The sequence below is a fragment of the Mixophyes fleayi genome, chromosome 1 (assembly GCF_038048845.1).
Source record: "Mixophyes fleayi isolate aMixFle1 chromosome 1, aMixFle1.hap1, whole genome shotgun sequence".
Lineage (NCBI taxonomy): Eukaryota > Metazoa > Chordata > Amphibia > Anura > Limnodynastidae > Mixophyes > Mixophyes fleayi.
In genome coordinates this window covers 88,965,244-88,982,680 of record NC_134402.1, presented here as the reverse complement: position 1 = coordinate 88,982,680, position 17,437 = coordinate 88,965,244, and the positions used below count along the sequence as shown (strand labels likewise).

At 40.6% G+C, this 17,437-nt stretch overlaps 1 protein-coding gene across 1 annotated transcript in view; it reads right to left on the bottom strand.

Annotated features, from left to right (window-relative positions):
• The window catches only part of LOC142119689 (putative ATP-dependent RNA helicase DDX60), a 388,335-nt gene that overhangs the window by 212,787 nt on the left and 158,111 nt on the right, over positions 1 to 17,437 (bottom strand). Inside the window, exons 18-21 of the mRNA XM_075194180.1 lie at positions 17,233 to 17,352; positions 6,032 to 6,127; positions 1,980 to 2,095; positions 46 to 179 (exon numbers count right to left, since the gene is read on the bottom strand). Of these exons, the coding sequence (XP_075050281.1) occupies positions 46 to 179; positions 1,980 to 2,095; positions 6,032 to 6,127; positions 17,233 to 17,352 (466 nt within the window). The remainder of the gene's footprint in view (positions 1 to 45; positions 180 to 1,979; positions 2,096 to 6,031; positions 6,128 to 17,232; positions 17,353 to 17,437) is intronic.

Below are 17,437 nucleotides of genomic sequence, written 5' to 3'. Positions count from 1 at the left end.
TTTGAGGCATTGTGCCTTTTAATTATTTTCCTTACAACACATTACCCAATCGAACTTTGTAAGACTTTTTTTCTGTTTTTATTGGTTTTTTCCTTGCTCCATTTACAGGTAATTTTGACACATGTTTGGTTTCTTGTTCATCATTTTGTTGCCAGTATTGTCTTACCGATTTTAGCCACCTAGACAATAAAAAAAAATGTTACATATATGCTCTTGAGCTTTAAGAAATCAGTTCACTAATGAATTAGCAACATCTGTATTATATTATTGTGTTTACAGAACTGACTAACAATTTATCTATATACATATGCAATGAATTGTTGCTTTAGTTATGAACTAGTAGTGCTGAAGTTAGAAGTATGAATTCACTATTTCTATTTTATTCCTGTTTTTCTGAACTGGGCTTAAAATCTGCATCAATCATCATAAATCTGAATCATAAATCATTTGGTTTACTTATATATTTAGGACTGTACAGTGTTTAACCACATAATAAATTGGGTGGATTTCAATTTCTAGAAAATCAGGCATACTGCACCGTAGAAATGTCTGTCGTCTGTGTTATATTAATGATACATTACGCATAGTAATCTTTTCAAGGCATTATTGACAAAGAAACCATTTTAGGGGAAATTTACCATCTTGCTACTTAAGGAATCCTTCACTGGAAAGGGAGCAGTTTCTTCCTTCAACCACAGAGCCTCATGAATAGTTTGACTAACAGGATTAAAATTAAAAACCACCTGCTAACTACACAGTTTTGAGACTGTCATTTTATAGCTAAACCTTTGTTCAAGAGAATTGAGATTAACAATTCCCTATGAATTATTGACATTACTGAAATACTTTGTGATTAGAATTTATGAGGACTCATTATCAATTATGATTCACAAGTTTGTAGTGATTAAAATGCTACATTAATAGGTTTACACCACAAAATGGCTATCTTCGCTGTATGCAAGTGGCAGGTGCTTGTTATAATAAATTTCGTAAACAATGTCACACAAACAGAACTCACCTGAGCCTGTTTTACTGATGTGTGACAAAGAGTTCATCACAACACAACCACCTGGTCTAAAAATAATTACCCCGCCAAACCTCTTTATATCACACGCTCACTATTAATTCCCTAATTCTTTCATGAGCTGACACTCTAAAGCTGCAATCAAAACATAGATCAACCAGAGTTATCCTTACCCAAATAAATCACCGCCATTTCAGTTTCTAGCACATCAATTCATTATAACACAGCAACAGAACATTATTAAAAGGAATGTTATATAGCAAAATAGCCAAAATTGCTAAGGCATACAGAATAAGATAACAAAATTACAAACAGTAATATTATGCAAAACAGTTTCTTTGAAATAAAAAGGGGTAGTAACAGAAAATGTACTCACTTATTCACGCATGGCTATTTGCCTGGGATAGGCGGAAAAATGGACAAATCTTCGATTGCACATTGAATCCCATTACAATATTTCACAGTATTAAGTATTATGACCTTTTAAAGCCACTGAAAAGAGGTTTGTGCGCATGCCAGTATGGGTTATTACTCTGTTTATATTCAAAACATATTTCTTACTCATGACCTTTTATACAGAAACATATTCTATATATTTCTCTAATACATCTGAGAGACATAATTAATAGGTCATATGTTAATGTACAGTTACATACCAAACATGAATATATTAGATATAATATTATGGATGATACTTCATTCCTCTAGAAGATTGTACTTAGAGCTTGACATATATCCAATGCCTAATGTGGATTAAAATCATATACAGATCTCTAGGAATATATTTATGCTACTTGTTTATTGCTTCAAAAAACTTTGTACATACTATGAAATAAAAAGTTATTCCCTTTTACATAGGGCAAAATGACAAAATTGGTTTGGTCATGAAGGGGAAAACCCCATCCATTCATGAAGTGGTTAAGTCATATTTATAGTATTGTTAAAGTTTACTTACTCAGTTAGGTGTTCCGGGTTGCTAATTGTTGCAGACAAAGCCAGGAATGGACAGCGAATCATGGCTAGTATGTGCTCCCAAACTTCTGCTCCAATTTCTCCTCCCAAGCAGTGGACCTTGCATTGTAAAATACACTAATGAGATCTAAAGTTTGTTTATCACAGAGTATGCAGACAAATAACTATCGAATTCAATCTACAGACAAAAAAGTTACACTTTAAGGCATGAATGTTTGCTTTTTTACCTCAACAGTCTAAGTTTTGAGTGCATCATTATACTAAATTGCAAATTTATTGTAGTAGTGTAGAGAAATGCCCCTGATACATTAAGCTAGGTCCTGACATCTGGGAGTGGCTAAGGTCAACTTAGCTCCTGCTGGCCATCTCCTTTCGCATTATCAGTGTAGCAATGTTGTGTGGTTATTTTTCTTGTGTTTAAAGAAATGAATGGAAGCCCAGCTGTATTGTCTTATGGTGATTCATTCACGCATCAAGTGCAAATGATAACTATTATCTTGAAGCGAAGTCCCACCATAAGTCTATGAAGAGTATTGCACAACCTACCTATTATAAAGGGTAGTGAACTGACAGAAGAGTAGTCCATGATAGGATAGCGTCTCTTGCCTTTGAGATACAGGATAAGTAGCCTCTACTTTCTGCATATGTCAAAAACTACTGTCTTATCTGACTACAGTCAATCTGGGCTTCCTGTCAACACTGAAGATTGGATTTGGACTCTTAAAATTAGGGATACAGCTTTCAGTGCAGAGAACTCTCCCTTGGTCATCCCTCAGATTTGTAACTAGAGTGACCGGCCAGCATTCGTTCCTGACTGGATACACTAAGACAAGAAGAGAGTCCTCCCTGCTAATGTTGTAAAGAAGATGTTTTAATGTAGAGTATTTTAAGCTATATCCATGAGAGTGGGGATTGTCTCAAGGGATTAAAATATGAATTATGCCAAAATAATGGAAAATCTTCAGGGAGATTCAAAAAAACACCATGAGGGCTAATTGCCAAGACAATTTTCTCATGAGTATAATCATGATGCAGGGTGGATTCTATCACACCTGAGATTGTTTAACACTATAGGAGTATTTGATGTATCTTGCCTCTAGTCTATGTAAGTGCAGAGAGTACAGATTGTATACTGGATGCTATAAAGGTATTATACCAGAGGGCAATTTATTTTCCTTTTTTGCATGTGCAATTAGATGCCTGAAATTGCTGGAGTGACCAAGAAAATATAGAAGAAGATTGGATGAGAGATTTGTTACAGAGCTTCATTGATTATAAACTTTCTGTAAGTATAATCACTAAAGGGAAGGGAGTCAAATATTCACCAATCAACGACTTCTTTGAGTGGTTCATTGTATCTCTTGATGTTATAGGAGCCTGTTTATTTCTCCATATTGTGTAACTCTATATATACATTCTCTGGAACACTATATGTACCTTCTCCCCTTTTGTTATATAGATATGTATTGGAAGAGGACAAATAACTGATTAGAAGTGTGGAAGGATCTGTTGGATGTCAGAATATGATTGTGTACACATAGTCAATTATACCTTTGGATGATATTGTGCATATGTAATTATGAATTCATGTGTCAGACTTAGCTTGGTTTTCGAATACTCCATAGGAGATCATAGGAGATCATTCAGTTTATGATAACCTTAGGTCAGGGGCGATCATTTGGTTTTTGATAACTTTGATGCAAGTAAATTGTTATAGATTAGTTTAAAGGGAGAACCAAAGGCTTCCTAAGTAAGAGTGTCAGCTCTTCACAAAAAACCTTGGTGGTGGCATAGTTGGTAAGGCAAAGTCAGTGTATGGGATAGAAGGGGAGAGTTTTAATAATTTTTAAACAGACCAGGTGGATGTTTTGATTAACCCTTTGTCACACACACACATCACGCAGGCTCAGGTAAGTGCTGGATCATGACAAGCTGGATAGTGAGAAATTGTATTGGTTGATAACTCTTATATAAGTTTGTTCTAGGTTCCATGTTTTGACACAGTGTTATTCACCGGACTGTGAGTGCCATTTCTCCTGTGTTCAGGAACCGTGGCCGTCCGCCATCCTGAGGGTCTGCACATGTGCAGCCCTTATGAAACCTTCAGTACCTGTTGCTTTTAATTGATTGGATGATCAGGCAACCCTCCCTATTTAAACCACCTGTGATCATTACCTGGTTGCCTGATCTTTGACTCTCATTCCCCATGAGCCTCTGAAGGTGTTCCTGTGTTTCCTCGTGTATTCAGCTCCAGCTGATTCCTGTCTACTACGTTTGTGGTTTCCAGACCACTTCAACTCTCCTGTGTTCATCGTGCCTGCACTCAGCTGATTCCTATCTGCTACTGCTGCCGGATTCCAGTCCGCCTCAACTCTCCTGTGTTCATCGTGCCTGCACTAAGCTGATTCCTATCTGCTACTGCTGCCGGATTCCAGTCCGCCTTAACTCTCCTGTGTTCATCGTGTCTGCGCTCAGCTGATTCCTATCTGCTACTACTGCCGGATTCCTGTCCGCCTCAACTCTCGTGTGTTCAGCGTGTCTGCTCTCCGCTGCCTCCGTTACTACTGCCGGATTCCAGACCGTCTCTACTCTCCTGTGTTCAGCGTGTCTCCCCTCCCCTGCCTTTGCTACTACTGCCGGATTCCAGACCACCTCTACTCTCCCGTGTTCAGCGTGCCTTCCCTCCGCTGCCTCCGCTACTACTGCCGGATACCAGACAGCCTCAACTCTCCCGTGTTCATCATGTTTCCAGTTTTACTTACTACTGCTTCCTGAGTATTGCTCCGTTGATTACTGGTTACCTTCCGTGCGCTGCACCAACCTGATTACCGCTTCCATCCTCCAGTGGTCTCTCCTCCTGCCGGCGTTCAGCCGTCAGGTATCCCTACACGTCTCCTTGACAGCCTGCTCTCCTGAACCGCGGTATGCATACTTTCCATTGACTTTGCTATTGTATTGCATATCCGTCTGGACTGTGTTGTGTTCATCTCCGGAGTCTTCCATCTACTGAAGCTATTGTTACTATTGACTTTGTTTCCTATTACCTGGATCTCTATAGTGACTTTGTATACTTCAAAGCAGCGCTTGTCAGTTATTATTGTATTGTGGTTATCATCGTGGGATCAAGTTCTGTGTGCCCCGTGTATCCTCTGCATTCCATTCATCTCCTCGTGTCCCCCCTCACATATATATAGCAGTGGTACAACTTGCTGAACGCAGACCACTGACTCCTGTTTCCCATTGACACCAGTTTCAATTATCCTCTCACATAAGCAGTGGTACAACTTGCTGTACGCAGACCACTGACTTCCCCGTTACCTACTTGCACCTGGAATCCATTCCTTCACTATAGACAGTGGTACAACTTGCTATACGCAGACCACTGACTTTCACTACCTCCTCTCTACTCCTGGACATTCCTCCTCACTATAGCAGTGGTACAACTTGCTGTACGCAGACCACTGACTCTCCTCACATTTACTTGTCCATCTGGTTCCTCGTGTACATACATCTAAGTCATTACCAGTTGCTGCTAGTCATAGACTTTCCTTGAGCATTCTCTCACCATCTGCTGATTCTCCTGTTCCGTTGTCACCCTGCTACCAGAGGACCATAGTACCAGCTATATTACTCTGGTAAGAACATCATCTGGTGATATCCTGGGCAAAGACTCCTAGTGCCCGTGACACACAGATAGTGCTTAGTGTTTCTACACATTTGTGAGTTTATTTTGTTGGAGGCACATGGTTGGTGGTGCATTGTGTGAAATTTGGCTGCATTCTGTTTGAGCGCCAGGTTGAATTATATTCATTATTGAACAGTAAACATGGTTGATTTATCAGTGTAATTCTAATTTAAAACCGAGACAACACAGGAGTTAGACAGAAATTTATTAGATACTTCTATATATTTAAAAATAACCTCTAATATGTATGTATTAAATTAATCTAAAATACTATTATTTGCATGATATTGTTTCTGCACACGATATGACTGCATAATAATTTACTGTAAGACTTGCACAACACTACATACCTCATCAAATATTATATACTTGATTCTTTTCACCCAATCTTGTCGATGTGGACATAACAGAAGAATTTCCAAACATTGTGGTACAGTGACCAACACCTGTATAAAAAGTAATGTAAATAAATGAGCAATGAAACTAACATGAACAAGAAACTGTAACGGTATGTGCACATGTCTCTGTATAAGTATGTACATAATGCTATTACTATATTACTTTGATAAGAACCAATTTATGTGCTATGCACACTGGTGTACATCCAGCTCAGAATCAGCCCTAAAGTCTTCAAATACAAGTTTATGTTAACATTATCTTTGTGTGGAACTGCTCCTCTAGTATATGGTATGATGTTGCTAAGTTTTAACTTGCAAGTTTGCTAGCTAACTAGAAGTTGAGATTATTCTTGTAGTATGTTATACATTGCTCATTGTTGTTAACTTATAAATGATATATCTTGAAGTTACTTATATTTCAATTCTTCAGTTGCTTCAGTCACCCCCTTAACCCTCTCTAAGTGTCTGGTGACTAACCACTGTCTCCCACATACCCTGGGTAGACATGATGTACCACAAACTATCCACTGGAGTTAGATCAAATAAGCTTTTTCCTTACACTTCTTCCTATTCACCCCCTTAGGCTAGGTACAAACTACAAGTTTTTCATCCGTAAACCGACCGCTCAACCAAGAAGAGTCAGCAAGTCGGGTCGGTATACAGGGGCAGGAGATCCAGAATAGTCATACAGGCAGGTACTGGTACACAGGGATTCAACACAGAGGCTTGAAGCACGAAGATCCACGAGGAGAACAGGAGCCAGGAAGCAGGTAAGTTGCTCTGACACTCACCGAGTGTCAGAGTGAAGTTTAAATAGTAACAGAGATTCAAAACCCCCGCCCTGAGTTGCGGTCATGTGACCGCCAAACCCAGAAGTGCGGTTTCCGAGATAGACGGAGCGGCGGTGGAATGGAGGAGAAGTCCGTAACATTCATTTGGTTGGTCTGTAAAATTAATAATCTCACTCCAACCACCTTCCGATCCTACAGTGAATATGAAATCACGACCAATTCCGTGATGAAGTGCTGATACATCCTCAAACAGCGACTCCTTTTTGGGCGTGTGTATGTAAATTTCTTATGTCTCTACCTCTCCCACGTGGTGCGGTATCGAAACATCAGTAAATGGAAATAATGTGCTTTTAATGGAGATTCTATAGTAAACCTGTTTTAAACGTTCTATGTGACATGAATGTATTCCTGTGTGCAAGAATATACAATATGTATTTTTAACACATCTCAAAATACATATTCTCAATACAATATCATGTATTTCAAGAACTGACATGTGACCTTATATTATTGATTTTAAATATTATAGACAGTAAAATCTGTATGTGTATGGAACAGTGTTAAAATTATGGCTGTGTGGGAAGCAATTAATATAGATGTGTATTGCATATGTCTGCTTGCATAATTATACACCTGTGTCTATCCTGTGTAGAACGAAAGCATATAGCTGTGTATTGTATAGATGTGTATTGGATATGTCACATTGGATAATTTTACACCTGCACACAAAAATATGTGTTATAGAATGAATGGCGATGACGTATTTCCTTTTCCTAAATCTGAATTTGTGGGAGTTTTTTTGCTGTTGATGTTCAGCCATTTATTTAAATTTCTTCGGCATATCGCTGCAGGGAGCCTATATCTCGTTACAGTGTGTACGGAATCACAACCTTTTGAGTCAACGTTATGCCGAACCAAAATTGCTTAACTTTAGTCATACGTAAAGTCGCTGTAGATAACACATTGGTCGGAAAATTCAGTAGTGTGTACCCAGCCTTACTTAATATGATTGTCAACAAGGAAAGCAAAAGGAGAAAAACATATTTGAATGGGGCACTCAGTGATTAAAGTTAGTTAAACTTGTATTAAAACATTATCCTTATTGAATCTATTAAAATTATTATATACAGAGTGTTCCCAAAGTTGACCTGAGTTTTACTAGTAGCAAAATGTTTAAAAAAGTGGTGAAATAAATAGAATTAATAAATAATTATTCCGTAAAATGGCAGCTAAGGCCGCCAAGCCGTGCTGTGTTTGTTTATTAATCAATATATTGTTTTATATACACATCAATGTGTTATTTCTTATTATCCATCTATTAAATTCCCTAGGCTGTGATCAACATAATATCTCCACTAAAGATGTATTAACCACCTAATTCGTTGCTGTTAGTGCTTTGTTACAGACATTGGTTAACTATAAAGAATGATAACATATATATAACATAAGTATATTAACTAAAGGTGTAAACTCCTAAAAATTAGGATAGCATCTAGCTGATACCTTATTAACATTGGTTCTATTACCATTTATTGCTCCTTTTAGTTAATATCAGTCAACTTTGGCAACACTCTGTTTATAATAATTGTAATAGATTCAATAAAATTAATGTTTTAATACAAGTTTAACTAACATTAATCACCGAGTGCCCCATTCAAACATGTTTTGAGCCTTTGGATTTCCTTGTTGTCATATTAGTTATACATGTATTGGGTGCACCATCCAATATAGTTACTGCTACATTGGGAGCAGCTATAAATAACATCAGGAAAGAGAAAACTTAGTGTGGTGGTAATTATCTTTATTGCTTAATATGATTATCATCTGATAAAAGCATATCTCAAGATAACCGACTGATAGAGCATTTGCTTTTGATGGACCCTGCATGAGTTGACAATGATATTACTGAACGTAAATGGCCTCATCGCACTCCCCAAAAGCCCAGTCTCTTAAACACCAAAAAGTGCAAATTGCAATTTAAAGAAAAACACATTTTACCTCTGTACACCCAGAGCTAAAATTGAAAGCTTTCCCCCAAGCATTCTATGTAACCTCAGACCAGAAAAACAAAGGGCATGGTGATTATTGTGCACAGCTGGCTCCTGTCATGATAGACTCATCTATTTCAGATCCACAAGTGTGATATAATGTTGTGACGGCTCTATGACCCAACACCATTTAACTACAGCTTAATATAATAATAATATATGCACCAAACACAGGAAAGGGTGCATTTTTTCTGAATCTGTTACAAGACTTTCACAAATTGCTACAGAACAAAACATTTTTAAAATATGCACAGGAATCTGTGTGAAACCTCACTATATTCCAGCGGTTCCTAAAGTGTGCGCCGTGGCTCCCAGGGGTGCCGCGGCGCTGTCACAGGGGTGCCGCGGGCAAGCCAGAAAAGAAAAATCAAAAGAACAAAACTTACCAATCCGTGCAGCGCCAAGACCCAGCATCCTCCTCTCTCCCACAGCTGACAGCTGCGGGAGAGAGGAGAATGCTCGGTCTAGCCTTAACAATTTGGATGCAGGACTAACTCCGATCGCTACTGAGGATATTGATGAGGACGGTGATTTGGGTGTAGATTGCAGACATTGGGATGTAGATGAGAGAAGGGTCCTAGCTGATGATGGACTGCTTATTGTTATTTTTTTAGCATAAGTTTCTGATTTTCCCAACACCTTGCCATGGCGTAACATGGATGAGGTTCCTAGATGGTTAAGGTCCCTCCCTCGACTGACTGTGGCTTTACATACACTACAAATGGCTAGACAACTGTTGTCAGGATTTGGGTAAAAATATTTCCACACATAAGAAGTGGATTTTTTGGTGTTATGTCCAGGCATGACCATCACTTTCTTCTTATCACGTGCCAGAACTGCTTCCACCGCTGCAGGACTTACACAAACAACATCATCCTCATAAACATCACCTTTAGCACCCTCGTCAGCTACACAAGTATCCCCCTAATCCTGTTGCAATTCCAAAATGGCATCCTCAATTGGTGTATCACCGACTACACTCGGGCTGTTCAGGCACACATCTGCAGAAATGCTGAAAGGGGCCTTCTTTACGGGTACACTATCAGAATGGTCACAATTACACATAGCACTCGTGGATGGACTCTCCTCAGAGATTTGTGTCACTTCTGAATCTGAACATACATTTTCCTCTAATGCCTTCCTGTTTTCTTTCAGCTAGGCTTTTAAACGTAAAAGTATTTGGACACCACTTTTGGAGTCTGAATGACAAGGTCTTGCTTGGTCACGACTGACCTTACAGGAAGATGCCTCAGTGACAGTTGCAGAACTCGCACTCATAGTGAAAGGCAAAGGCCTCATTCTCTCTATGCCACTGCATGTGTAGAATGCCATGTTGGCAATTTTATTTTTTTCTGCAGATAACTTTGCCTGGATTACAGGTATTTTTTTCTTGACCAAGGTAAAAGGTGTTTTTTTTACAAATTTGTTTCCCTGAATTAAAAACACTATGCACTTTTACATAGGCTTTACCAAATGATGTAGAGGGATTACTATCATCATGACTGGTGCCAGCAGCTGCTTGATGCTTCTGTTCTTCTGTGTACTGCTGTGAATTCATTTTGATAACACCGTAAACTTTGACTGCAAATTCAGAAGAAATCCCTGCCAGGCCTAGTATTTTTATTTCAGCAATGACAATTAGCAATGGAGCAATGGAGCACTTCTCTTTGTGTGTAACCTATATAACACCATAGAATTTGACTGCAAAGTCAGAAGAAAATATTGCAAGGCCTAGTATTTGTATTTCAGCAATGACAATTAGCAATGGAGCAATGGAGCTCTTCTCTTTGTTCTCATAACTTTATGGGAATGCAGATTTAGAAGACCAAGCCTGCCCTATTAATTCTATTCAGCAATGACAATTAGCAATGGAGCTCTCCTCATTGTGTGTTACCTATATAACACAGTAGAATGTGACTGCAGAATTACACCAAGCCTGCCAGCCCTAGTATTTGTATTTCAGCAATGAGAATTAGCAATGGAGCTCTCCTCTTTGTGTGTTACCTATATAACACAGTAGAATGTGACTGCAGAATTACACCAAGCCTGCCAGCCCTAGGATTTGTTTTTCAGCAATGACAATTAGCAATGGAGCTCTCCTGAATGTCACTGTAGACTTTGTTGAACACTCTTACCCCCTCCTCTTTCTATTCTATCTATGTTGCTGCCCATCTGCTCTACAGACTGTGCTACCCCATCCGTGTTCCGCTGTGAAATGGCGCTAGATCGCCGTGGAGGACGGTACTTATAGATTTCAAAACTCCCGAGATCCGATAACGTAACTGTTACGGCTCACACCCCCAGGCATCAACTCCTAGAACCGCTTCAGAGGTCTTCGCCTATAGGAACCGCTTTCCCCGTAGAGCTAGATGCGCTCACAGGTACTCTGATGCCCCCAGGTCTTGTACTCTAGCAGTAGGAGCTGATACCTGAGAACGTAGCACAGGCATTCACACAGAGGTGGAGTGAAGATCCCGGCAAGGGATATTTGGTAGTCGGCGAACAGCAGCGTCCAGCTCCAGTCCAAAGGTCTAAAGGTCACAGGCAGTACTTTGTTAAAATGGATGGATCTCCATGATTGTCAGCATGTTATGTGTTCCGTGAGGAACAACCTCATAGTTATCATGGATGCACAAGGAGCCTTGCAGGGGGGCAGGATAAAGAAAGAGGGGGGAGAGCTGGGACTCTAGCTTTAACCACCCTCCTGAGGTGACCTGGGATTCAAAGTCTGACTAGCCTGCTGAGGTGACCGGGAGGACAAACTACTGCTCATTAAAGGTGGGCTTTTTCTTTGCACAGTTGCAACAGCAGGGATGCTCACCGATTTTGGTACAACATTGTCCCTTGCAAAAAAGAACAGCCCCAACTGGTTCAGTAAGGGTGCCACTGGAACAGCTGTCTTACCAGAAAGTGGTTCATTACTTTCCCTGAGGGCTTTAGGATGGGGGTCCCTATATGCCTGGTGCGGAGTGGGATTAATCAGTTTTGCTGTATGGAAAGCACTAGGAGTGCACAGTCTTAAAGACTTTATGGGAAAAATGCAGTCCATATTTCCAGCTGCTCCTAAAAGCAAATAACAGATATCAAATTCTGAACCATTTAGCTTGGAAGACCTTTTGAAGTCTAAGTAATGGAGTGTCATACTGTCAGGGTTTCCAAGGTAAGACCACGGAGAGAGGATAAATGAATGAAGTGGTTTATTAAGAAACAAAGATAACACTGGTTCAAGATGCAAAAGTGGTAAGATAATGGTAAACTACAGTTCATAACAATGGAATAGCAACAATAGTCAATATTGCAGGCACAGATAGGGGAACGGATAACAGTTCCCCCCGGATAGTGGAACAGGTATGTAAAAATGAGAGGATTCCAGTATGCAGCAGAGATTAACTCACAGCAGAGATGAGTAGCTGTTTAACAAGGATTGTGGCACAGGTATGCAGAGATGAGAGGAATCCAATATGCAGCAGTGATGAACTCACAGCAGAGATGAGAGGAATCCAATATGTAGCAGAGATGAACTCACAGCAGAGATGAGTATCTGTTTAACATGGATTGTGGCACAGGGATGCAGAGATGAACTCACAGCAGAGATGAGAGGAATCCAATATGCAGCAGAGATGAACTCACAGCAGAGATGAGTATCTGTTTAACATGGATTGGCACAGGGATGCAAAGATGAACTCACAGCAGAGATGAGAGGCCAGGAATCAAGGATGGCTACTGCTCAAATAAAGTGACCTGATGATCTGGCAAAGACTGTTTAGAGCAGGAAGGTTTATATAGGCCAGAAGCAGGTGAAATAACTTCCAGCAATAATGAGTCAGGGAAAAATAGTCCAAGTAGCACAGTGGCCCATTTGGTGGGCAGTGGTACTACAAGCGAGACAAATAGTCCAAGTAGCACAGTGACCCCTTTGGTGGGCAGTGGTACTACAGGTAGGATATAATATATAGAAAAGATCCAACAAAGTCGCTGCAGAATGCAAGTCGTGACAGTACCCTCTCCTTTAAAGGGTGGATTCCAGATGCCTAAATACTAGAAATGGTCAGAAAAGTCAGAGTATTAGACCAGAATTGGGCATGTAGTACAGAAGTCTTCGTGCAAGAACGGAAAGGGTATAGAAACCACGCCACAAGGGAGTTGAGATCCAGGAGCATCTTTCTTCTTCCTCTTTGTCACTTTCTTTTTATGGCTTTTAGAGGGTTGCTGGAAATGGAGCGAAGAAAACAATAACCTCAAAGTTGGAGTAGCCGGAGATAGAACATGTGGCATAGATGAAGCACTGGGATTGAGATTGGCAAGTGCTGGTGTAAATTCTTCGGCCTCAGTAAAAGGCTGTAAATCAGACAGGATGGGATCTTGGGTTTCAATTAAGGGCTCTGTCCACTCCAGAACTTCCCCTGTAAAGTTGGCTAACATGTAAAACACTTGCTTTCGTTGGGTATCTAGGAGGTCGGATACAGAGGGAAAATGGGATATACAAAATTTAATAAGAACATGAAATTGCTGAATATCCCCATTCAAGGTAGGTGGTTGGAAGTCTAGAACAGAGGATGAATTCAAATTAGCATGAGACTGGGTAGTTTCAGGTTGAACATAAGTCCCTTGGGACTCGGGCAGGACACCCTTGGCAGAAGATGACCCGGACTGGGCAGATGACTTGGCAGGAGGTCGGGAAAGGGCACCAGGCTTGGCAGGAGGCCCGGGCGGAGCACCAGGCTTGGCAGGAGGCCAGGACTGGGCACCAGGCTTGGCAGGAGGCCCGGACTGGGCACCAGGCTTGGCAGGAGGCCCGGACTGGGCACCAGGCTTGGCAGGAGACCCGGACTGTGCACCAGGCTTGGCAGGAGGCCCGGACTGGGCAACAGGCTTGGCAGGAGGCCCGGACTGGGCATGGACAGGCAACTCGGGCTGAACCGCATGGACAGGCAACTCGGGCTGTAAAGGCAGTGCCCCCTCTGGAGCAAACGGTAAGGGCAGCGCCCTCTCTGGAGACGACTGTAAGGGCAGCGCCCCCTCTGGAGCCAACTGTAAGGGCAGCGCCCTCTCTGGAGATGACTGTAAGGGCAGCACCCTCTCTGGAGATGACTGTAAGGGTAGCGCCCTCTCTGGAGATGACTGTAAGGGCAGCGCCACCTCTGGAGCGGACTGTAAGGGCAGCGCCCCCTCTGGAGCGGACTGTAAGGGCAGCGCCTCCTCTGGAGCGGACTGTAAGGGCAGCGCCCCCTCTGGAGCGGACTGTAAGATCAGCGCCCCCTCTGGAGCGGACTGTAAGGGCAGTGCCCCTTCTGCGTCGAACTGGGGAAACTCATGGAAGCAGACAGCGTTTCTGGAATGGAGATAGAAGCAACTCAGAGCTGGAGGCAGAGGTTGAAGATGGTCAGAGTCTACGGAGCGGGCAATCCTGTAAAAAATGTACATCACTGGCACAGTAAAGACACAGTTTGTAGGTCCTCCTGCGCCATCGCTCCTCTTTGGTCAGGGGGGGGGCGTGGAGCACCTGAAAACCTGGAATTTGTTACAAGATTATTGGAAGGTACTGCTTGTGGAGAGTCAAAGGCAGACAAATTTGGTAGTGAAGTCTTAGCAGTACAGTTAGACTACTTACAGCAGGATATAGACCCAGAAGAGTGTACAGCAGTAACTAGATTGTCCCTGAGAAAAGAACTTTCACAACAACAGCAGGTATTCAAGCAGGATGTATTAGACTGTCATAGGAATGTTTGTTGATTGCTATCACTGGCTGCAAAGGCAAATAAATTCTTCAGCAGTCAAGTGTGTTGCTTAGCTTCTATTTTGTATCCAATGTATTTATTTCCAATAAAGTACCCATTATTGTTACACTCTTGCTCTACACAGCTATTCTTATGTTTATCTATTGTGCTTTCACTATGAAAAGTTTTTTTCTTTCAATTAGCTGCTAAGACTGATTTATGTGCTAGCTACAGATCCAATTGTTCCCTACCTTCCTTGTGAATAGATTAGCTGTGATCATTCCATCTTTGGTCCACTCAGATCAAATAGGATTCTTCCCAGATCACCAGGCAGCAGATGACATTAGGACAGCTGCGGATCTGATTTTTGCTGCACACAAAAAATTGACTTCTGTCCTTGTATTGACCTTAGGTGTGGAAAAGGCATTTGACAGGCATTTATGCACTTTACCTGTCAGGAAATTGGCTTTTCTATGTATTTTCTGCAGGGTACATTATAACAAATATTAGTGCCTCTGCAACACTCTCAGTCTCCAGCAGTACAAAACAAGGCTGTCACTTGTTTCCTCTATTCTTTGTACTTATCATGGAGCCATTAGCAGCAAGAATTTTCAACAACCAAAACATTACAGGGGTAAAAGCTGGGCCCCGAGAGTATAAACTATCATATGTAGACAAAGTTCGCAAATACAAATCTCTTGATTTCTTCACTTTCTTCCTGTAAAGATCTCCAAACATATTGAGAACACTTTAAAAGCCAAGGGACTTGGGCCTTGCTAACATATAAAAATATCACAGCATAGCTGTCATTCCTTCTGACTGTCTAATTATCTGCAACAAATGATATCACCATATCATGTTATCAATTGTAACAATATCACTTCTTGACTTGCATGAGCTTCCGAAACATATTCTACTTCTGTGGAAGAAAGTGTTACAGATGATTGTTTTCTACTTTTCCAACTGATTAATCCTTCACCAAGTAGAAATCGGTAACCACTTGTGGATTTTCTGTCAGTAGAGTCTCCGGCCAAGTCTGTGTCCACAAATTACATTAAACGAGTAACATGTTACTTAAAGGGAGCCATCCTCTGCTACCACAGTTTATTATAAATAGCTATACCACAAAGAACTCCCCAGTTTACAGAGTATGAAAGAAGCACTTGAACTGCTAACAGCTTATTGGCCCAGTTACCAGTTACACCCAGACACAAGTACAAGGAGCTCAGATCCCAAGAAAAAAACAGAACCCAGTTAACAGAAGCCCAGATTACAATTTTCCCAGACACAAGAACCCAGTTACCATAAACCCAGTTACAAGGATATAAGCACAAGAAATTATCTGAGAGAAAAGCTGCACAGCAATTGTGAGTAACCCACTATTATACCTCAGCGGGAAAAAAAGATATACAAACAGGGAAGAAAATAACAGGCAGCACAGATTTTAGACTAGCAGTGACTAAGCCGTCTAGTGATAACTATCATCTCTGGAAATTTAGAGTTTAAATGCTGTTGTTCTAAAGATGATTTTTGGGAATTTATAATCACAGACAGACCAGCGATTAATAATCAAGAATGGGACAGAGAAAAAGAGACAGACATAAACTATTCAAGAGCATATACATGGATCTGTGATAATCGTTTTCACAATTACCACTAATCCGACAACAACAAGCCCTACAAAGAAAATCCGAATTGCTGAAAAACCGATTGAAAAATAAACAGACTTACCTTGAAGCCGATGCTGGAGATCTCCGATTGGATCACCATGCTGACAGCAAGTTATTCCAATTGGACAAGTGTTTGCAACTGCAGCTTGACGTCAATGCGACATCTGTCAATAGAAATTTAAAGTGGCAATGTCTAAACACTTAACCTTAGGGGTCCCCACATTGCCGCTTTAAATTTCTATTGACAGACGTTGTGATGACGTCAAGCTGCAGTGCCGTTTTTGCAGAAATTCGGATTTTATTTGTAGGGCTTTTCGATGTCAGATTTTTCTTCATCGGTGAAGCATACCCAACCCACATGGTTTGCAGTCAATTATAGCACAGCTCAGTTCTATAGGAGAAGATATAAAATGCAACCACATAGTAGCCATACTCCTGTGCAGTTTACCTGACACATACAATGCACTTATACATGCTCTGGAAAAAAGGGCTGAAGCAGAACTTATACTAGATTTTGTGAAAAACAGACTCATATATGAATATCAATGCATCTGATGAAAGCAGCACAGGACCCATACCATGAATATATGTTAAACTATACCCTTACAAAGGGAACATAAAATAGAAAGGAGATGGCTAAGAGGTAAACTGCTGTGTTTATTATAAGAGAAATGCAGTAGAAGAGGTATAGCGTATGGTTCACATACAGATACTATTATCACACATATTTTTTGGTCTAAACCAAGTACATAATTAATGAATAGTCAGTCTGCTGTTTTTCACAATACATTAATATCCATACCCATCAATATTACCAGTGAAAATGAAAATTCAACTCTCATCAATTGCCATACATTGAAAAAAAAAACAATAGTAAAGCAATATATTTTAATCATACACACAATTCTAGATATAAAGAATACAGACCTGGCTGTTTAATGCATCTGTGCGATAATCACGGGTGAAAACCCCACATAACGCCATTCCAGTTGGTAGATCTTTATTGAACTGATTAATTACTGTAGCTACCACCTGATTTACAAGAGCCTATATAGAACAAATGCATTATGTAAGAAATACATACTGAATATACTTTCTGGTAATATTTATAGACTAATTGTGCATGTTTAAC